Below are 22,118 nucleotides of genomic sequence, written 5' to 3'. Positions count from 1 at the left end.
CGGCCTATTAGCTCAGTTGGTTAGAGCGTCGTGCTAATAACGCGAAGGTCGCAGGTTCGAAACCTGCATGGGCCACTTTTTTTATAATATTCATCATTCCACTTTTTTTATTGGTAGTAATAATTATTGTTAAGTTAAGTTAACTTATTATCAGTTTTTTTATAATATTCATCATTCCACTTTTTTTATTGGTAGTAATAATTATTGTTAAGTTAAGTTAACTTATTATCAGTAATTAAATTTATGAATTTTCTCACTTAGTCAATTACTCCCGCCGTCTCATAAATTATGTCACATTTTTTATAATATTCATCATTCCACTTTTTTTATTGGTAGTAATAATTATTGTTAAGTTAAGTTAACTTATTATCAGTAATTAAATTTATGAATTTTCTCACTTAGTCAATTACTCCCGCCGTCTCATAAATTATGTCACATTTTGATCGGACACGGGTTTTAATTAAGAATTGTAATGAAAAGTGAGTTGCAAAACTTAGTCAATTATTCCATCTGTCTCGTAAATTTTGTCACGCTTTGGCATGAGTTGAAAAAGTTAGTGGAATGTAAGTTCTACTTTTATATACGCTCTCTGTCCTACCACAAGTGATCAACTTTTCATTTTGGGTTGTCTCACTACATGTAATCAATTTCATATTTTAACAAAAAATAAAACTTTAACCGTCTCTTACTTTATTCCCTCTTTTTTACTTTATTCTCTTTTTCTCACTTTATTCTTTCTTTATCTCTCTTACTTTTCTGACTTTCATAATTTATTCTCTCAACTTTAATTCAATATACATGTATCATTTTCTTAAATCTCATGCCTAAAAGAAATCAATCTCTTGTGGTGGGACGGAAAGAGTACTACTTTTATACTCCTAAAATGTGAGTGAGAATAAGTCGATGGAATATGAAGTCCACTGTCAAAAATAGTAAAGAGTGAAATGTGATAAATTTTATTGAATTGGCGGAAATGGAAAATTTTGACAAATTTACGGATGAAGTTCTTAATAGTATTGCAGTACAAGTTGTATATGAAAAATATTAAAAATTTATCAGGCAATGATACAAAAATGCAATAAAAATGTTTACACAATCAAGATTTTTCGAGCCCAGATCCAAATAGCTCCAAGCATTGACAAATATGGCTGAGGATTCAAAAGGGCAAAAATACAAGCATATACATACAAATAGAGACCTTAGTCTGCATCTACCTCACTGCAATCCAATCCACAATACAATCCCAACAAATTTTCACAGTTTGGCATCAAAACCTTGAGCTATTTGCTTTCGACTTCTTCACTTCTGCTGCAGCGGATTTAGCAGCAGACTTGGCCAAACTGGTAGGCTTCAACACACTTTTTGGATTCAATGCCTGCCTTATCTTGAACACTGCCCACGCAGTTCCCACTGCGTGCCCCGCAGCATCCAGCCCCTCGCTCGTTGCCTTGGCTGCCTCGTCACCATACCTGTGTGAGACGAGTCCAGTTGTCACTGTGGAAGACGTGGACATCACATTCTTCCCGGCCACTTCAGCAGCATCGCAGATCTTACCTGTTGTCACAAAAAACATAGATCCATAAACACATATGTTCACTCAATTTAAGCTAACCAAATCCTAACACAAGTTGAATGAAACCCTTAGCAGCCAAGCCAAGGAAACTCTCATTCATGAAATCTCAACCTTTCAGTGTTTCAATGTGATCATCGCTGCTCGTCTACTTGGACCTCTATGTACACTACATATGTTAATCCCTTTCAACAATGATAATCCGACCGCTTATTTCACTGACACGAATGAATTCACACACATACATATATGCATACAATAGGAAAGATCAATTACAAACTACAAACAGGAACTTGCTAATCAGTTAAAGATATAATGCTTCATATATGCCACTTTAATAACAGAAAGCATACAAGCAGAAAGCAACGAAACAAGGATTATTCGACGTACTGAATCCATCAAGAGAAGCAAGAAGAACTTCCCCTGGCAAGTACTTAAACAACTTCTTCCCCATTTTTGAGTTAGCAAGGGAACCAGTAAAGTATCCCGAGACCTTCACAACTCCGGTAAGAACCCCTGTAGCTACTCTCTGAGTCATCTTCGTCACTCTCTTAACCCTGTACACAACAAATTACACACATAAACACACCAACTCCAACATCAATTGACCTTTTAAACGTATAATTAGCGATGATAACTAATAGTAATGGATTATAATCACAAACAAACCGTTTGATTCTCTTCAAAGTGCTGGGATCAATCTCAGCTTTCTCACTAGGACCCATCCTCTTCCTCATAGCCTCATCCCCCCATTTTAACCGATCAATTGTGACGTCTCCGCACCATAATATCCCCTTAACGAGCTGCCCTGACCCCATCGCAATCAGCCTTGCTGCTGTTCCGCTATATTCCTCCACATTTGGGGCCAGCGTTGTCCAATACACCGCGCATTGACCCTCCACTTCCTCCCTCTTTTTCGCATCCGTTTCCCACTCCATTGGAGTGATCTCTGCTGCAGCAGCGCCGACCAGCGCCTTCTCATCCACCTTCCGCACAGAGAAATTACTGCAATTTTCTAAGATTGCGTCCAATTCCTTGAGCAAATCCTCCTGGCCTTTTGAAACTATTGTGAGGCCGTAGCTTAAGACGTCGACGACGTCGTTTTCCTTCTTCTGATCTCCTTTCTTCTTCTTCTTCTTCTTTTTCTTATTCTTTTTGTTCTTCTTCGATCCTTCCTCATCGCTGGAGTCGTCGGAAGAGTCGCCGTGGCGCGGGGGTTGGAAGGAGAAGAAGTAGTGAGAAGCGTCGAGCTTGACGGCAGCTAGATCCTTGGTGAGAGGCCACTCGATCTCGTTGGAGACGGCGGCGAGGACGGCGACGGTGGTGTCGCCCTGGCGGAGGCGGATGATCTGGAGATCTCCGGCGGCGAGCTCGACGGAGTAGTGCGTGTCGATCAGGTGGAGGATTGCGCCGGGGATGGTGAAGTAGGACTCTTCGGCGGAGTCGGGCGGCGCGGAGGGGGAGTAGCCTTCGCTGCGCGGCGAGGGGAATAGGTTGTGTAGGTCGTTGGTGTCGACGGTAGGGTAGAGAGGAGGGGCGGTGGGGTTGATTTGGGGGTACATTGGGGTGCGATTAGGGTAGGGATGTCGGGATGCCATTGGAGTTGTGGATTTGGGGAAAAATCAACGATGAAATGAAATTTAAGGAAATGCAGATTGAGACGCGTGAGAGAAGAGAGACTCCCGGGCACGAAACGCGGGATCTTTATTTATTTATTTATTTATTTTAATCAAGTGTTTATTGTAATCTAGTCTAGTGTTGTATAGTCCTAAGCTTTTGAGATTTTTCATTACTTGCATTTCATTTCGTATGATAGGGGCTGATTGATTGTATAGAAAAGCTTATATACAGAAAGTTATCTATGCTTTTACATATGTTTGCTTGGGAGGGTTGTCTACCCGGGCCGGGATACTTTTCTTGACCTCCTCAATTTTGGATTTTTATCTTCCTTAGCATAGATAAGCCAACCCCACCTCCACCCGTACGATTGTGTATAACCCAAAAATCTAGATTCAATTTTTTAGCCTTTCCACACCAAATTGCCCCCAATTCATCTTTTTCTTCTTCTTCGTGTGTTCTCACCCAAAATGCAATTAAGGTAATCAAACACCGGGTTATGATTACTAACACTATCCAAATAATCTAGAAAAGCTTATTTCAATCATGTCTTATACTCCACCCGTTCTCAAAGAATATGCACTTTGGTTCGACACGAGTTTTAATGCAAAATTGGAAAAGTAAAAGAGGTAGAGAGAAAAAATAATTAAAATATTATTAGTGGAGAATGGGTCCCACCTCATTAGAGTGAAAAGAGTTTTCAAAATTGAAAAGTGCATATTCTTGTGAGACGGATTAAAAATGAAAGAGTGCATATTCTTATGGGACGGAGAGAGTATATCTCTCGTCTTAAAAATACGAACAATTTCTTTTTTAATTTGTACCTAAAAAGTATGAACACTCTAATTTTGAAAAATATTTTCTCTCTAAAGAGGTGAGTCTAGTAACAATACTTTAATTATTTTTTCTTTCTATCTCTCTTATATTTCATCAATTATGAATTAAAACTCGTGCCGAACACACAAACCAAATGTTTATACTCTCTCCGTCCCACAAAAGATGTCACACATGTGGGATGACACAAGATTTTAGGAGGTTTTATTTTGTGTGTTAGGTGGAAAGAGAAAATATAATATTTATATTATTGTAAGAGAAATTTTTTTCTAAAAATGGAAATTTGATATCTTTAGTGGGACAAACTAAAAAGGAAAGTGAGACATCTTTTGTGGGACAGAAGGAGTACAATTTCCGTTGTGTTCGCAAAGCAGTATATTTAATTTAACTATTGAATTAGTAATATTCCCTCCGTTCCAGCTAAGATTACACATTTTTTTAGTCAGTACAAGATTTTAGGAATTGTTGATTAATATGGTTAATTGGAGAGAGAAAGAGTAGATGTAAATATTAAATGGAGAGAGAAAGAGAATCGAATATTAAAAAAAAGAGAAAAAAGCGGTTGGTGTATTAATAGGAGAGAAAAAGTTACCAAAAATAGAAATATGTCATTTAGATTGGGAAGACTTGAAAGGAAAGTGTGTCATTTTAGTTGGAACAAAAGGAGTAGTACTATAAAACAACATTAAGTATCCATTCGTCCCTCATTAGGTGAAACATTACTTTTAGAGCATCAGCAATAGGGCGGACGATAGCACGCCCGATGCGTCGTCCGCGCCCGATGCTTTGTCCGCGGACGAAGCGCGGACGATATGGCATCGTCCGCCCATTGTGGGCGACGCGGACGATGGCGCGGATGATGCAACCCGTTTTAGTTTTTTTTAGTTACGAGTTTTTAAAAAATAGAGTTTTGTTAGTTAAGTGGAGAGAATAAAATAAAATAATAGATGAAAAAGTAGCTTGTAAAAAAATATAACTTACTTCACTAGGAAAGAGTAAATATCCAATTGTGCCGTTATTCAGAAAAAAGAACAAATAATAAAAATGAAAAGAAAATTGCTGACATGAGCTCCACACTCATGCGCTTAAATATGGCTGATAAGGCTCATTTCATGCATCGGTTTAGGGGTAAAATGTACGCTACTTGATCAGTTTATCGCGCAAAGCAAGTGTTAAATATGCAGGAATGCCGCTTGACCAAGGCAACAAGGCCAAACTGATCAAGCGAGTACAATAGGCGAAAAAGGCCAAATATCCGGGGAGTTGATCAAGAAGAGTAATCAAGCAGTCAAGGAGGGGACCACTGTTTCCAGAAGAAAGACACATGAGGCTATGAGCTGCGCATCATTCTGTTATCAAGGACAACGTTCTAGAAGGGGACACGTGCTGATATATGAGACGCAAGGACGGAGCTGAGTCACGAATCTGTTACTGAAAAGCGTCGTCATTCTAAAAGGAGAGCACGTAGCAATCAATGAGTCGCTCACTCTCAGCATGAGCTAATATTCTCTGCCAAGATCGTTATCCAGCTGGAGGTCGTGCCGAGCCTATAAATAGAGGATGTGCCACCACATTAAAAAGAGGGGGATCCTTTACTTTCCGTCTTTAGTTTAGTTTAGTTTAGCTTTCTAGTTCAGTTCCCTAGATAGCTTAGATAAAGTAATGCTTAGTTAGAAAGGGCGATTGAAGGAGCGCTGCAGAATACTTGATATCTGTCGACGTATTCTTAAGTTTCCTACCGAGGATCTCCTCGGTTTACTTGCTTTCGTAGTTCCGAAGTGTTAGCTTAGTTTAAATTTCACGCTGTACTGTTCTGAGTTTTAGTTTTAATCAAAGTTGCTTTCGTTTTCATCATCGTGTTTACTGTTCTGAGTAGTTAATTTTCATTCCAGTCTGAGATTTACTTGGCCTAGTAGTTAAAGTTCCCTTGAGCAAGTAGTTAGTTACTTTTCCGCCTAAGTTAAAATCAGTAGTTAAAAACTCCCAAAAGTAAAGCGTGGCAGCAGTCAACCCCCTGTTCACTACTCACACACTTGATACACTAGCTTCTCTGTGGGATCGACCCCGAACTTGCCGCTTTACTGTTAAAGTAGTGCAAAATTAGGAGTTTATAAATTACATTGGTGGCGTGTGAAAGCGAGATCAACTTGTTCAAGTGGAAACGACATTTGCTAACTGATTCATCCGGTTCAATTATCTCTTCCATATAACTTGAATCAATCAAAAAAAAGAGAAAAATCGTATTTTCGCAGCCCGCCAATGGCGCTCAGCTATGAGCTCCTTACGTGAGCACCACTCTCGTTTGACGTACGTTTAACATTGTTTGTTTCGATTTATATATTTAGTTTGATTCTAATACATTATAAAATGTTATTGAGGTTTTTAATTTCACAAAATTCATAAAAATCAAATCTCGATTTGCTCGTTTATTAACTTATTTGAAGTTATAGAGAAAAAGAGTCAATCGAATTTTGATTTTTATAAATTTTGTGAAATTAAAAACTTCAATAACATTTTTTAATGTATTAGATACAAACTAAATATATAAATCAAAATGAAAATGTTAAACCTGCGTCAAACGAGAGTGATGCTCACATAAATAGCTCATATAAGGTAGATAGCATATCATTCCTCTCTAAACTCTATATGCATAAATTAAATACTCCCTCCGTCTCCCGATTACTTTTGCGCACTTATTTTATAAAAATTATAATAAATAGTTAAAGTAGAGAAATGCTAAAGTAAGAGAGAATAATGTAAAAAAGAGTCTTATATACATTATTCTCTTTCTTGGTTTACCATTTCTCTACTTTAATTATTTATTATCATTTTTACAAAACAAGTATAGAAAAATTATTCGGACTGCTAAAGCTTGACGGAGGGAGTACTACATGAAAGTTGACTTAAAAAAAAATAGTACATGAGACTCTTACCCATTATATCAATTACATTAAAATTTTACTCCATATAAATATTCCAAATTTAGAAAACCAACCCAAAACAGCTAACTCTATATATTTGCAAAATGCAAGTTAAGACAAACACCAAACATAAATTGGAAAGTATTTTAAGAGTTAAAAATGACAGATGAAAACCAGTGCTGCAACAACTCCTTCAGCTTTATTATTTGCTGTTTCTGTTTTTTCAATTGTTCAGCTAGGAAGAAATGACAGACAGCAGGTGGGGTGGTGTGGTGTGGTGTTATTGAAGAAGTTCAAGCAAAGGAGAAAATGCTGCTTTCCTTGATCATAATCAACATGTGTGTCGTGTCGTGTCGTTTCAGAAGGTTAAGATGAAGGTCCGGATCTCCATAGGAGCAACTTGGACAAGAAGAGTAGCTGCATCCACCGAAGCACCTCTAGTCGGAGCAGGAGCAGCAGCCTCATTCTGTGCCGTGCCTTCCACTTGCCATGTCGTCCTCTTCATCTCCGACTTGTCTTGATTCGCTGTTAAGCTCGTTTCCCTGATCTTTGTTATCTACATAAATACCAATAGCATTAGTACCGATACTGATAGAGGATTTCAGGTGGCGCGAACTTACCGTTTTGCCCCTAAACATTTTCTTCAGCTCAACCTTGGCTACTTTTGAGTTGTCAGGAGGATCTTCACCAGCCTGCCCTACACCAACATAATGGCATGAATAGAGAAAATGATTTACAAAGCTTCTTTTACTTCCGATTTCTCGGTATTGAGTCACCGGCTTCACCTCATACAGATTCGCCAGACGGAGGAGGACACTCCCGTCTCCCATCTCCTGAATCAATCACCACCACATACAACAAGATCAGACAAAACAAATCTAGCATAAAACTCGATGACGCCTATAGTCGATTACCTGGAGAGTAATTAGTGCAACGTTCAAAGGCAAACTGTAGTTTGATGCCATGGAACTTCCATCCACCTGATACGAAGAGCTCCATTTCTCCGACTCCTGCAATGTGCATAGCAGCATTGTTAAAAAACTTTTTAAGTTTTATACCTTTCCATCCGCTAATTAGTACTAACCTCGTGTGAAAAGGCTAACACGAGTGGCGAATAGATCTCCTGGCCTGCTCTTCGCCTCCAACGTGCTCCAGATCCAAGCTGGTCCACGCTGACATAATAGTTTCCTCGAACCTAAAGATAGGCAACAACACAAAACAACGTCTCTTTACTCCATCTTCTGAAAAGATGAGCAGATTGTAAGAAATGAGTTTTACCGTGAGTCCTTCACATGTATTGTTGTTGATACACACAATTTCATCAAGGGGTTCGCCTACTCCTCTCGAATCATCTTTGAGAATGCGCCTGATGGATAGTATTGATCAGAAATGCTGCTAAAATGAGAAAAAATAAGAAACGAAAAAGATTTGCATTGTATCTATACCTATGCAGCATCAACTCGATTTCTCCATCACTGATGCTGGATCCTCCCGTGGCCCGATCTACAAGGACTGACAATTCTGATTTCTTATCCTCGATGAAGATCCCAAGATTTATCTGCAATCAAAAAATGATCAATCTATGTAACAGGCATTAGAAATGAGTTAGATTGAGAAACTTACTGGATAATAATTGCCCGCAACTGGTTGAGTAACTGTGAGAGGCCAGTCGGCTCTGTAATCTCTAACCTGGAATTTCAGAGGGAGAATAATGGTACGTCAACATTCCCAAGAACAAAAAAGATAAACTAAGCTGTGTCAGTGAAGTGCAACGGGAAAATAATAGAAGACGAACGCGTTTTAGAAAGTCTCTGCCATTGGAATCGGTATAAAACACTTGATCAGTGGCCATATTAGCTGATAATCTCGTGATAACCTCTTTCCCGATACTATCATCTGTGGGAATTGGACCAATCTATAATTGTCGAACGATGCACAATTAGAGAAAAGAAGAAAGGAAAGCATCAATAACTCCATGCCATCATATACGAAAAACTAGACCAACAAACACACAGTAGAGACACGTATCACTCACTGTAAATTCGAATTCAGCATGATCTTTGTCTTTGTAGACTCTAATGATCTGAAAAATATGAAGAAAATGAGCACAACGAAATCTAAGAGCAAAATGAAGAAAGACGGGTGTTTATCAAATGAAGGCGCGTGCGACTAGGTCGTAAAGGAACACATAATGCTTCCAAGTGTGAAAAGGAAAGGTTAGATATACTGTACCTGGTAGATCCACGAGTTAAATTGCTGATGAACTTCATCAACTAGTGGCCCTCTAATGATCTTCAACGGAACCTAAAAGCAGCAAATGACCATTAGATTTTCTCCAAAAAATATAAAGTTAAGCCAACAGAAGTGATCACTCACTGATCTAGAGACAACTGAAGGAAGTGATCCAGTGGGACGGAAAATGTAAGCACCAGAAGCCTACAAGGTTTGATATGATTCATTATTAAACAATGGTGATCGATGATCTGTGACATTCTAGTTACCGAGCAAATAATATACCTGAGGATCAGCTTCTCCCGGACTTGAAGCATACCACAGATAGCTTTGTTGCACAGGTATATCGACCTGGTATAAATGCAAACAGGTGCAAAAGCAAACATTCTTTAGGAATCACGATGAAGAAACAAATAGATCGAACTTTGAAAGCTAAAGATAGTGTGTTTTTGCTGGTTAAGAACATGAAGCCATTAATGAAATAGTAGCTCTAACAAGAACAGATCTTACTCCTGTTTTAGAATTGAAAATGCGCGTAAGTTGCCCCGATGTGGTGGAAAATGACAGTTTCAAGTTTCCTGGTCCAATCTCAATAGTTTCATTCTGTGCAATGTCCCTGCTAGAAAATTTCCGCCTCCTTCCTGTGTCATTGAAATACAAGGAAATCTTCAGAAACAGATGTGTATCTCAAACTTCTGAAAAAGGATACGAGTATAGAGAAGCGCATCAAGAAGTAGTGAATATTGATAAACAGAATTCTAGCTTGAAACCTGTGAATATTACCCTTTTGAGTTCCTCTAGAGATGAAGTAAGTGCTCCAGCCCAAGGGTGGCACAGATGCCGGAAACACGAGCCAATATTTGGCAGGACTAGTGTCAGAAATCCCAAGATATGCCTTAAGATAGAATTTTCTAAGTTCATCTGTCACACTATCCATTTCTATGTATTGAGACTTGACAACATTCCCTGATGAGTCTTTGACAACAAGATTATGATCATTAACCTGTAAATTACAAGTTTGTTAAATTGTAGAGATAAGAAAAGATCTCGAAGATCCTGTATAGTATAGAGAAGATGGACAAGTCATTAGAAAAACATCACAATGCAGCTTTTCAAGAATATAACTCTAGATTCTGACAATAACAGAAAAGAATTGAGAGAAGAAACACGTCATCATAACTCACCGGAATCCTGATAATATCAGTACGGCCCCATCCGAGTGAATTGTATGCGACAACAACCTGATATACATGGTAAAATAACTTTTTCTATAGATGTGAGGATTGGTGCATAGACAGAGAAATAAATTGTTACCAAACTCTTCCCATTGGGAACATCGTCTTCTGTTGATGGACAGTAACTTATGTTCAGTAACTGGCACTGTAAGAGATAGAGAAACATTAGATCGAATGAGGATTGAATTGCCGCCATTAGCCCCAAATATCGACAGTGAAATTCAATGCAGAATTTTGCAAAGGAAAGCAAGTTCCAAATGGTTGAAGTCCAACCAACCTGGTTAAATTTTAAAGTAGATGCAGTGCAGTTTCCATTCGACTTTGAATCAATCAGACACGACAAAGCTGAATCCACCACAGCTTCTGCCTATACAATTAACCATAGCAACATAATTTATGAGATGAAAATTATATAGACAAGTCTGCAAGGAGAGAGGGTCACTGTGGTTATGGAACAAAGATGCATAAAAACGGACCTCTGAGGATCCAATAGCTAAACGTTTTGCATAGTCGTTCGTGGTATGCTGTTTAGCAGTACCAGTAACAGCATCATGGTGCTGTGCAATCCCTAAAGCATCACCTAAGCTGTCCGTATTAGCACCATTTGATCTCTTTCCCACCAGAAATTCAAGTTGACGAGCTGCCTATAAATTCATAAACTAAACATACTTCATAATTGCTTGTAAAAGAGATGAAACGAGAAGGTTTTTACTACATTTATGCTACTTTCTTTATTCTTCTATACTGAATCCAATTAATCTAACAACCATATAATATCCGCTCGACAAACGGATGTATCGTTTGAGGGCTGGGCGACTTGTGAAAAAGCCAGTCCAGTAGGCACTGGCACTGTCTGCATATCTATTAAACAAACATACTTGATTAGTTTCATTTATCAAATCAAACAGAATAGTTGCGGAAGAACCTAAACTAAGTTGAGCAGTGCTCACGGGAAATAATCATCGAGTTTTAGAGGCCATGCTTGGTTGGCAGCCTTTTTCGCATCTGTGTATATGGATGGCGTGGAATATAATGCATTAACCCGTCCATCCTGTTTCAGTAAGATTAGTTACTTCAGCGAACGAACGAAAACTCAACATTTTTATTCTAATAAACATAGACAATCTTAATAAATAGAAAAAATAACTACCTTATTCACATAATGTATAAGTTTGTCCATCTGCTTGAACCAAGACTCAGCATATTGATACTGGAAGTCATCTCCCATAGTCCACATAATATGATTAGTTCTAGTAACATTAGCCTGTGCATCAAAGCAATATTAGCACGTTCTCAATATCTCTTCAATCGCGTGTGTTTTTTTCGTCCAGACTCTTTACTTTTGGTGATTATTACAGAAAAATGAATTTTAACCTGAGTCATGGCAGCAGCAATGAAATCATTAACACGTTGCTCGACATTAAAGTCAAACAGGAGATGATTATCCTGCAGTTCAGCAATACGATAACTGTAAATAAAAATGCACTAGAGAATAGCGAAGACTTTGGTCTTGACTGTGGATTCTTGGTCACAGAACCTGGACAGGATCAAAGGAATTGCTGACTTCAAAATTGAAACCATCAGGTGCACTATAATGACGAGGAAATGCATTTGCAAATATCTGCAAGAAAGAAAACAAACGTCGAAGGTGACAAGAGTGAGCAGATGAACAGACAGACAGACAATCTAGTTGAGCACTTGTTTCTTTTCTAACCTGAGAAGAGGACCCAAATGTCCTTGAGGCTTGCCATATGACTTCAAGAGATTTATCCCCCTTGCGCTTTGCTCTGTCTTGGTAATCAATTCGAGCAAAATGAATAGAGTCGAATCCTAGCTACATGGTGCACACAGTGAAGATTAATAAATCAGAATAAGGCAGAACATAAATCTCAACCATTAAAGCTCGTGTACCTCGGCCCCTAGAAGGTAACCTTGCACTGCAGAGTGCCCAAAGGGATCGATCTGCCATCCAGCACGAGGGGTCGTATTAAATTGACTCTTTATCAACTGATGGCCTAGAGTTGTTTGGTCAATCATGTCGATATAATGAGTAGTTGCTTCATCATGCATGCACCATCCTCCGTTCCTGCAGAGACGAGGAGTTGAAGTCGCCATGTCAGCTTATAGAAGTAAGTTTGAAATATATCAGGTTGAAAGCAATGACCATACACGAATTCCAACTGGCCTGCATCGACCAACTTTCTTACTACTTGTTGAATTTCTGGGCTTTGCTCTCCCCACCATCTAGTGAAAAATGCCTATTTAGAAACCCAAGGTAGAGACAAGTTAACATCCACTGTTGTTATACTTTGAGAAGCTGTATCTGTTCTTATATCTAAATATGATTAAATAAGTAGACAATAGCTCATACACTGCATTTCTAACTCCCTACCAAGTTTATGGCTTCCAAGAAAATGAAAAGGAAAAGGAACCTCAACCTAGAAAAAGATGGGTCAAACAGTTTAAGCACAGCAAGTTATACAAATTTCACCATCACAGCTACAGAAACAGTGCCATGGAAATACTAGTCATCAAACTTGAAGAAGAAACTTTCTTAAAAAATGCGGGTTGTTGCGCTTAAATACCCGAACTTTCACCAAATTCTGGTTTTGCACGTGAACTAAAACATTACGCTTCCAAATACACAAACTTTCAATTGCTTTGATTTTTCACAAGGTTGTCAGTTATCTCCAAATTAATGTTGAGGTGGACGCCCAACGGCCCAAGATGTCTATATGACTTATATAGTCGAGATACTGAACATTGTAGTTGAGTGTCTACGCCACTTCAACTAGTTGCACTGGCATTAATTTGCTACTTTGGCATTAATCCAGCAGAAATTGCCGCATGCAAATAATAAAAAAAAAACATCAAAAGTTCGTGTATTTGTAGGACTAATTTTTTGTTCGTGTGCAAAACAAGAATTTGGTGAAAGTCCGGTATTTAGGCACATCTAACCCCTTTGCAAATTAGACCTGATTTTCGCAACCAACAATATTCATAAGTATGCCTCAAAAAGAGTAAAAAAACAAAAGTAGAGAAGACACCATTCTGAAGTAAAATTTTCTAGTCCCACTCAAGATGTTCACTTTCTATATTTGAAAACAAATACCTTTCTACTCATTAAAATATTCAACTACTCCACATTTTTCTGTCTAATTACTCCACCTAACAACTCTTCCTAAAATCTTGTGTAAGAATGTGGACATCTTGATGGGGACGAAGGGAGTACATAATATCAGCAAATATGAACATGAGAAAGTCTAGAAATAGATAAAAATCATCATGATCATGATGAAGAAAGGAAGGTTACCATCTCAGCGAAAATGAACTTTCTATTAGGATCACGAAGCAAGGAGACAACAACCGAGTCCAGAACATTCTCCACGCACGCACCCTGCACCGACACAACAAAGTGAGAAGTGAGAAGCAACCAAAACAGCCCCACTCACCAAGTCAAAAACAAGAGCCACCTGAATAGAGTTGTTGGAGCCAACGTAGTACTGATCGATTGTCTTGAGCCAGCCCACATCGTCGTGGGAGTGAGCAACCAAGTGCACATTCAATTTCCCATCAACAACACCACTCCCAGTATCGTACCCTCCAACTCCATTCCAACACAAAACAGCCAAAATGCAAAGTAAAGTTGAGAAACCCATCTCCCAACTCAATCAAGATTTGACCTTTGAAGGGGTGTGAGAGTAACTAGGCAAGAAAAGGGGGAAGATAATCATTGGTGTCTTTCTTGTCTTGTCTGAATTGGTGCCGGCTATGTGATTTGGAAATGATTACATCTGGCAATCCGAGGCCGGTTTTTGGAGTGTAGTTAGAAGCTGTTTTCTTTGCGTTGGTAGTTATATATTTGAAGGAAGGAAGCAAGCAATAGGGTGGGGTGACCTGAGGGCTACAACTAGAAGACACAGACAACAAATAAAAAGAGAGCACTTTTACATTCCACTTCACTGCATTATTATCTACTTTTTTTATATGGAATGCAATTTCATATCGATTTCTCCACTATCCAATTCAGTTTTGTCGTGCACCCAAGATTTATCCAACGACAGATTTTCGTCATAGCCCCTCGCACCAAATCGTTATGTTTAAATTATCTGCATCGTTTCCATCTTCCTTTTATTTTCTGAAAATACTAATTTGACTTCTTTCTCTGGTGAATTATTCTGAAAGTGATATTAATAGCCCCACCCTACCAATTACAGTTGAGAAGATTCTTCTCAAGACAACTATATCACCACAAATCAAACATTGTCGGCAGAACATATATTAAAGTATCACACACATAAATACTGCATTTACTAATTAAAGTAGGAGAAATTAAAAACAAAAATGATTGAAGTATTGCTTAGTAAGAAATATAACGAAAAAATAATGTTTGTTTTTATGGGACGGAACAAAATGTAAAAGTAGTCAATTTTTATGAGACGGGGTGTATATAGCTACAGCTACTCATGTGCGTGTGGTGTCTCACCAAGTGACCTTCCACGACCAAGATGCAGAAAAGAGACGACAACAAAGAAGATCATACCAAAGAAATCACAACACGAAAGACAGAGTTCCGGATAAGAAAAATTGAGTAACCCATGCCATATATCCATCCACAATACCACCTGAAATCAAATGCAAAAAATTTGACATCCAAATTCACTAAGTAATGCTAGATCATCAGTTCATAACATGTAGTCTTTCATGGCCTCTGACTGACTGACAACAATCATCATCCCATCCTCAGTGCCAACTTGAACACTTCAAAACCACTTTCTGCATAAGAGATACCCTTGACCTATGCAACACAGTACCATTCAGCCAAGTGATCAAGTGCTCGCTAACATTAAAAATAGCAAGTTCACTGCAACAAGATCAAAATTGACAACACCAGTGAAGGTTGGAAAGAAAATAAACCTGACGGTGATGGCCGACGAATTAAAAGCACGTTCACTTCTTTTCCTCTTCTTTTGGTTCTTTGTCTTCTTCCTTCTTCTGCAAGAACTGGGGATGTTAGAAATATATGAAGAGTATGTAATACTCCATAGTACGTACAAACTACAAGAACTTTATGCAAATAATTACTAGTTGATTTTATCTAGGCAATACATATGCTTATACTTAAGAGTGATTATAGATTGTGTTTTAATTCCACTAGCAAAAGAAAATGAGATTGTATTCAATCATGTCATAAAGTACAGATCAAGAGAATATATGTATACAGTCCAACAAAGTAACACACCTCCACTCTGTAACTAAATGCACTTTTTGGTAAAACAGGAAAACTCCACCTTAAATGAAGATATGATCAAAACAGAGGATACAAATAGCAAAGCATATCGCAGAAGGAACTAAAATAGAAGGCAGAAATATAAATCACCAGCCATAATATACGAAAAATCTAATTTGTATAGAGTAAGACTTATGTAATCAATCAAACATCATCATCTCCAATTCGGCATGAGAACTGGTAACAGATCACTTTCATATACAAGCAGACAGAACTGCAAGAAGAGTACACACCAGAAGAGAAAAAACCCTATCTCTTTCACACACACAAGAGAGGTTATCAATATAGAGAAAGAACCACATAAGATCTAATTTAAGATCTACTTTGACCCTATTCTTCTACCAATTTTATTTCAACTCACCTCAGACTGATTCTGGATGGAAGCAAGCAAATCTTTGATGGCAGGGTCATTTGGATCGACTCCTGGAAGCTGTTGAAGCAAATCTAACATTAAATAAATGATAAACCAGCAGTCTAATGTCTTGAATTTGTTTAACATGTAACGACATACTTTGATAATCACTCAACTCAGGAACCTATAAAATAAAATAAAATACTAATAACTTTAACATTACTTGAGCCAGCATGGAGGACATATAGGACTGATCTGGAAATATCTTATTCACGTCATTTGGGTTTGATTGATCACCCTGACTGTCTTGCACAGACAATTGAAGAGCTACAAGGAAAAAAGTAAATTTTGTATTAAGTGATCTGCAGATTATTCAACCAAGATCCTGAATATAGAAAGAAGTTAATTTGGAAAAAGAAACAAGTCAATGCAAGATAATGGCAAATGGTCATTTAGCTCTCACCAAGTTGTAAATCATGGTCATCAGCAGATGCATCTGACATGTCAGTGTCCCTCACAGCAACTGTGGAAGAAGAATCGTCCATTGACATAGCTAGGGCTTGCTGTAACAATGCATTCTCATCATCCTGTAAGAAGATATCTTATGTTATCATAAGTTCATTGCATAACGAATTCTGAACAAGTCACATGCATTCAAGAGAATCTCTAAATTATTTTTGACAAATTCAAAACCCAAAAATAAATAGACAAAATAAAAGGAATTCGTCAAGCATTTTTCCCCTTTTTGTGTATATATACATGACAGTGTGAAACTTTTTTGGCATAAAAAAAGAACAAATTTATGGTACTTTATTCCACAAAGACAATTGACGTTCAATCTTTCAAAAGGATGGTTGCATGGTAAATAAGGAAAATGTGAACATTCAAAAAGTTGTAAACATGCTACATCAGATTCGCACAAGATCTAAAACCTTATATTCTTGTGTGACACCTTACTATACAGCGCGGAGGGGTACTTGAAAATTCCAAAGGTACCAAGCTACCAAGCTGTATAAAACTATAAAGTAGAAAGCTGAGATTGATTGTTGACTATCACACAGAAATGCTAAACAATAATTCAGTAAAAAGAGATCTCCTACCGTTAGATCATGGGTCTTCTTTTCAGGTTCAGATGTTCCAGGGTTCACATTCTCGGTCATGGTTACATCCTGTGAAGTAGATTGCTCGCCTTTTTCACCTGTTGCAGTTTCCTCTGCAGCCTTCTTTGCAGCTGCTTCTTGTCTTGCTCTCTCCTCTTCCATTGATACTCTAAGTGCAAGAGCAAGTTCAGGATCCAAGTTTGGATCCACGCCAAATTCGAACCCTAACCCGCCACCACCAGCAGCTGCAACATAGCCACTTGATCCTTCTCCATCACCTGTAAATATTGGGGTGCTGCAGAAAAGAAATATTTTAGAAGATATAGCATGATAGATTCAGTTTCATTGACAGAAGTTTCCATGTGAAGTAAAAACCTGATAAGCACATCAGAAAGAGCACTGGGACCAGGAGGAACATGTACAATGTGACTGCTATCGTTGTTATTTACAGCAGCAAGTAATGCCTCGAGCTTTTCTGTCTTCTCTTCATCTTCTTCACCAAAGTTTACAATATCAAGAGCTACACTATTCTTTTTCAATTTTCTTCCAATCATCTCCAATACCTTCTTGTCATATGTAACAGGACTGCAACAAAGTACATGACTCCCTCAGAGACTAATGAAAAAAATTAAACTTCAAAAGCACATAACTTAATGGTTTGTACCTTCCCACAAACACGATGATCCTTTGCTGCTGCTTCTTATTTTGGCGATGTTTGAGGGCCAACTGTGCAACTTGGATTCCAGCTGCTAAGTTCATCTCACCACCTACTTCCATACCTACACAGATCACCAATTTACTATGCTAAATAAACTAAGGTAATCACAGAAAAATAGATATTATGGCATGGAGACAACAATTTTTGACAGACAAACGCTTAGACAACTGACTAAAACAAATCATGAGCCTTCAATCGTACCATCCACATACATAAGAAACCAAAAGCTCATTGAGTTCCATCCATCGTCCTAAACCCAAACTCCTCAACTAAACCAACAAAATTTCAACTTCCACACAATTTAAATAAACCAGTTCACACAACTTAGAATTTTCCAACCACAATACCGATTAAGTTAATTGCCTAATACAGACCGACACAATGATAGATGCTAACCGTGTGCACAGGCCAAGATCTTGCCAAGATCACTGGTTGGAGTGACCAAGACACGAACCCCCTTTCCAGCCATTGTCAACACTCCCACTGTATTCTCTGGATTTGCCTACAAAATTAATAATAAGAAGAAAGATACGCACAGCAGAGCTAAAAAATTAGCAAAAACTAACCACTAAAACTAAACCTAAACCTAAACCAAAACCATTATCCCAAATCAATACGTAGCATAGAAATTGATACGCTTATCAACAGCAAAAACACATAAGGAATAACAAAAATGAACCCGAGAACATGAAATAGCTGAAAAAGTGGAAGAACCAGAAAAAACCTGAGTCTTTGCTCCAGAAATTAAGCTAACAGCGTCCTTTTGAGCGTCGAAGCGAGTGGGGGAGTAGTCGCCGTTACGCATCCACTCCGAATTGTCAATGCAAATCATCGTAGCCTATTAATCCATTAAAAAATCGAGCAGTTAGCGATTCGTAACTACGGAGAGGGAAGAACTGAAACCTGATTTGTAAATGCAGCCAATTGAAATGAAGCGCAGACCTCGAGCACCATGATTGCAGAGAATTGGAATCGAACTGGAGGGATACAAATTACACAGCCAAAAAAATGAGGAGAAATTAGATTGTTTTGTGAGAGAATTTGGTGTTACTTGGAAGAGGGGAAGTAAATATGAACATTTTTCCAAATATAGAAGAAGGGTTTCTTACTTACGTTATTTACTTTCCGGTTTGATCAATTTGACCTCTCATTTCTAAAGAAATTGTGATTAGACCCATCGGCTATGTGTATTTATACTTTAGTCCATGAAAAATCTAAGAAATTAATAAACATTTGAATTGTAACTTGGCTACAAAAATACTCACTCCCGTTTCATTCAAGATGTCCATCTTTCCTTTTTAGTTTGTTTCATTCAAGATGTTCACTTTCTATATTTGAAATAAAATTTCTCTCCTCACTCCTTATTAAAATATTCAATTATTTTTTCCACACTGCTTTATCACAAACAACTATTCTACCTAAAATTCTATGCCACTCAAGAATGTGGTCATCTTGAATGGAACAGAGAGAATGGAACGGAGAGAATTTCTTAAGTAGCTTCTATTATGAAATAGGATAAAGAGTTGCGAGGTAGATTAAGAAAGCAATCATTTCATTATAAATTTATACATTTGGCATGTTCAACGTCCCAAATATGTTTATAAAGGGAGAACCAAAAATGTATTAGTGTTGGGATATTTATCATTATTACTAGGTTATATTATTGGTCAAAATATAAGCATGTATTTTTACATGATAAGACTCGTTTTATGTATTGATTTTTGGGTGTTTTACATGCTTGTTGGGGAGATAATATACAAACTTCGAGTTTAAGTGTGCATGTTATTGCTGGATCAAGTAGATCGTGTAAACTGACCGAGCAGACGTAGATTGAGCAGAAATGGAGTGAAAATGCCGAAAAGTCGTCTAATTGATCAAGGAGAATTATCAGAAGGAGAAGGCAGTGCAAGGAGTAGGACAGAGGAGAGATAATTCAAAATACCCTTTATTTTAAGGGTACAAATGTCAAGTCAAGGAAGGCATACCCTAGGGACTGGAGCATCAGGTCGTCCTATAAATAGGGAGCAACATGGAGAATGAAGGCAGTCTCTTTGGAGCCTCACACAGCTCACCATTCCACACAGTAGTTCTTAGATAGAGTCCTTAACTGCAAGTCCACTCCAACTCCAGTTTCAAGCTCTCTGCCTCCCAGCTCGGAGGGGGAAACATCTCAGTTGCGGTCGTTTCAATCATTTCATCGTGTTCCACCGCTCCTATGAGCGAAGATACAATCTTTATATTCCTGTTTTGCATCGTTTGGTTTCATTTTCTCAAGTATTTCTAGTGTTTGAACATCGTAGTTGTTGAATCTTGTAGTCATTTCGTTGTTAGTTTTGGATCTTGTCTTTGGAGTTTCGAATCTGGTTTTGAATCTGAAGTTATGGAAGTTTTTGTTGGATCTTGTGATGTTGAGCTTTGTTTCAGTTTCATTGGATGCTTTTCGCAATTGGTAGTTGTTTAGGACCTTAGATCTAATTTATGTTGAAGTTCTTGTTGGATCTCATGACGTTGAGTTTGGTTTATGTTTGTTGGATGTTTTTCGTAATTGGTAGTTGTTAGGATCTGTTAGATCTAGCTTGTTTAACGTCTGATTTTGTAGATCCATGCTAGTTAGTGTTTGAATTCGCAGATCTAGTCTGTTCTATTTTGAATCTACATGATTATGGCTTGTTTATGCTTGTTCGTCGTTCTAGTTGATCAGTTAGCGTAGATCCAGTAGTTCTTAGCTTAGATTTTTCGTTTACATTTTGTCTACAGCATGCTCTGTTTTTCTGTGTCTATGGTGTCTCCATGCTCTGTTCTTGCTCTGTTTTTACTTGGATGTTTGAAGAAGATGAAGTAGGAGGTAGTTAAATATTAGATTTGAAACTTGATTTATGCTTTTTACTTTTACTGCTATTCTGTCAACTCAACCAGTTTAGGAAACAGGTCGCCACTTACTTTTGCACTTTGTATGCCTATTTTAGGAAAGGTTTGAGCATGATCTTTTAGTTGCAGGTGTTCTTAGTTACTTTATTTCAGATTTAAATATTTGTTTCGTGTTTAGTCATTCATGCATGATTCCGTACGTTTCCCATCTAGTTGATCAGTTAGATAGATTCACTGTTCAGTCTTCCAAGTCAAGTAGGTAAAACTTAACTCACTTAGTTGCGTGGCAGCAGCTAAAACCTTCCAAAATGTCACGAACACACACTTCACACCTCCATCCTTGTGGGATTCGATCCTTACTTCCATGTGCTAGGTTTTAGTACATTGTGGGTTAAGGTTTTGATGGTAGCTTAGTATTGCGCGTCCGACGACACGCAGATAAATCTAGGGAGTTTGCCGGATCAGTTGGGTCCAGTCGGTCTGCTTATCCGTCTGCGATCTATTTTTTATTCTCATTTCAAAGCACGCGCATCAAAGAGCTCGTTACACATGTCTATGGTTCAAAACTGTCGGTTTCTTTTAGAAATGTCCATGGTTCAAAAACCGTCGGTTTGTGGACGGTTCGGCGGTTCCAGAGTTTTTTTTTGTTGTCACTTGAAATTTTGAGACTTTAATTAACTATACAAATAAAAGTGCATGATAAAATTCAAACAAATTAATAAAGATGACAATTGCAATTTTATTAGCTTGAATGCTAATTTTAACAAGACTACAGTACAATTATACAAGTTACAGCTTACAATGATTGCTATTTACAATTTACAAAAGACTTCAAGTTGAAGAAGTCTTTGAACAATAAATTTAAATATAGTTGAATGTAAATTTCAACGAGTCTATAACGAGGTTATTACAAATTACAAAAAAATGAAGTCTTGAACAATAAATTTATAAGTATATACTCCTCCGTCCCACCACAAGTGATAAATTTCTCTTTTTAACAAAAAACAAAACTTCACTTTTCTCTTACTTTATTCCCTCTCTGTTACTTTTATTCTCTCATTCTACTTTATTCTCTCTCTATCTCTCTTACTTTTCTCTCTCATACTTTATTCTCTTCATTTTAATTCAATATATATCATTTTCTTAAATCCCTTGTCCAAAAGAACTCTATCACTTGTGGTGGAACGGAGGAAGTATATAGTATGCACTCTTAGTCGACGAAGGAGATGTTTCTAGATGATTAAATTGAGGATACCTTTAGCAAATTCAACTTTAAATGTTGAATTTAGTCTAACAATCAACAATTATGGTCGAATTGTCAAGTCTCTCGGATATAGTCTTATAGAGAAGTCTTCATCACTGACTAGAGTATATATAAATA

At 37.7% G+C, this 22,118-nt stretch overlaps 3 protein-coding genes and 1 non-coding gene across 5 annotated transcripts; 1 reads left to right on the top strand and 3 right to left on the bottom strand.

Annotated features, from left to right (window-relative positions):
- The first annotated feature begins 1 nt into the window (after position 1).
- TRNAI-AAU lies at positions 2-75 on the top strand. Its single transcript has one exon. It is a non-coding gene; the product is annotated as a tRNA-Ile (tRNA).
- Positions 76-1,033: 958 nt separating this feature from the next.
- Positions 1,034-3,278, bottom strand: LOC121769768 (protein EARLY-RESPONSIVE TO DEHYDRATION 7, chloroplastic-like). Its single transcript, XM_042166522.1, has 3 exons — positions 2,240-3,278; positions 1,961-2,127; positions 1,034-1,554 (listed from the first exon to the last, which is right to left on the bottom strand). Exons 1-3 carry the CDS (start codon positions 3,166-3,168, stop codon positions 1,268-1,270), a joined length of 1,383 nt encoding a protein of 460 aa, XP_042022456.1. The 5' UTR covers positions 3,169-3,278; the 3' UTR covers positions 1,034-1,267.
- A 3,679-nt stretch (positions 3,279-6,957) lies between these two features.
- LOC121772581 (alpha-mannosidase) lies at positions 6,958-14,831 on the bottom strand. 2 transcript variants are annotated; one of them, XM_042169730.1, is made up of 29 exons: positions 13,883-14,831; positions 13,723-13,806; positions 12,579-12,667; positions 12,321-12,495; positions 12,124-12,243; positions 11,947-12,030; positions 11,784-11,855; positions 11,560-11,673; positions 11,360-11,460; positions 11,177-11,270; positions 10,886-11,053; positions 10,687-10,776; positions 10,489-10,554; positions 10,359-10,415; positions 9,958-10,177; positions 9,685-9,815; positions 9,460-9,525; positions 9,319-9,378; positions 9,175-9,246; positions 8,978-9,025; positions 8,738-8,857; positions 8,566-8,631; positions 8,388-8,500; positions 8,221-8,308; positions 8,027-8,137; positions 7,857-7,952; positions 7,728-7,775; positions 7,563-7,634; positions 6,958-7,498 (listed from the first exon to the last, which is right to left on the bottom strand). In XM_042169730.1, exons 1-29 carry the CDS (start codon positions 14,066-14,068, stop codon positions 7,301-7,303), a joined length of 3,009 nt encoding a protein of 1,002 aa, XP_042025664.1. In that variant the 5' UTR covers positions 14,069-14,831; the 3' UTR covers positions 6,958-7,300. The 2 variants fall into 2 exon arrangements, with proteins under 2 accessions (XP_042025664.1, XP_042025665.1); XM_042169731.1 differs by having other exon boundaries at positions 7,357-7,498; positions 7,563-7,639.
- Positions 14,832-14,980: 149 nt separating this feature from the next.
- LOC121772583 (26S proteasome non-ATPase regulatory subunit 4 homolog) lies at positions 14,981-18,945 on the bottom strand. The gene is made up of 11 exons (XM_042169732.1): positions 18,812-18,945; positions 18,594-18,707; positions 18,266-18,371; positions 17,816-17,930; positions 17,527-17,736; positions 17,152-17,446; positions 16,515-16,638; positions 16,275-16,378; positions 16,061-16,129; positions 15,327-15,404; positions 14,981-15,207 (listed from the first exon to the last, which is right to left on the bottom strand). The coding sequence occupies exons 1-10, from the start codon at positions 18,821-18,823 to the stop codon at positions 15,360-15,362; spliced, it is 1,194 nt and encodes a 397-aa protein (XP_042025666.1). The 5' UTR covers positions 18,824-18,945; the 3' UTR covers positions 14,981-15,207; positions 15,327-15,359.
- Positions 18,946-22,118: the final 3,173 nt, after the last annotated feature.

The sequence above is a fragment of the Salvia splendens genome, chromosome 16 (genome assembly GCF_004379255.2).
Source record: "Salvia splendens isolate huo1 chromosome 16, SspV2, whole genome shotgun sequence".
Classification (NCBI taxonomy): Eukaryota; Viridiplantae; Streptophyta; class Magnoliopsida; order Lamiales; family Lamiaceae; genus Salvia; species Salvia splendens.
This window is presented reverse-complemented; position numbering and strand designations above follow the sequence as displayed.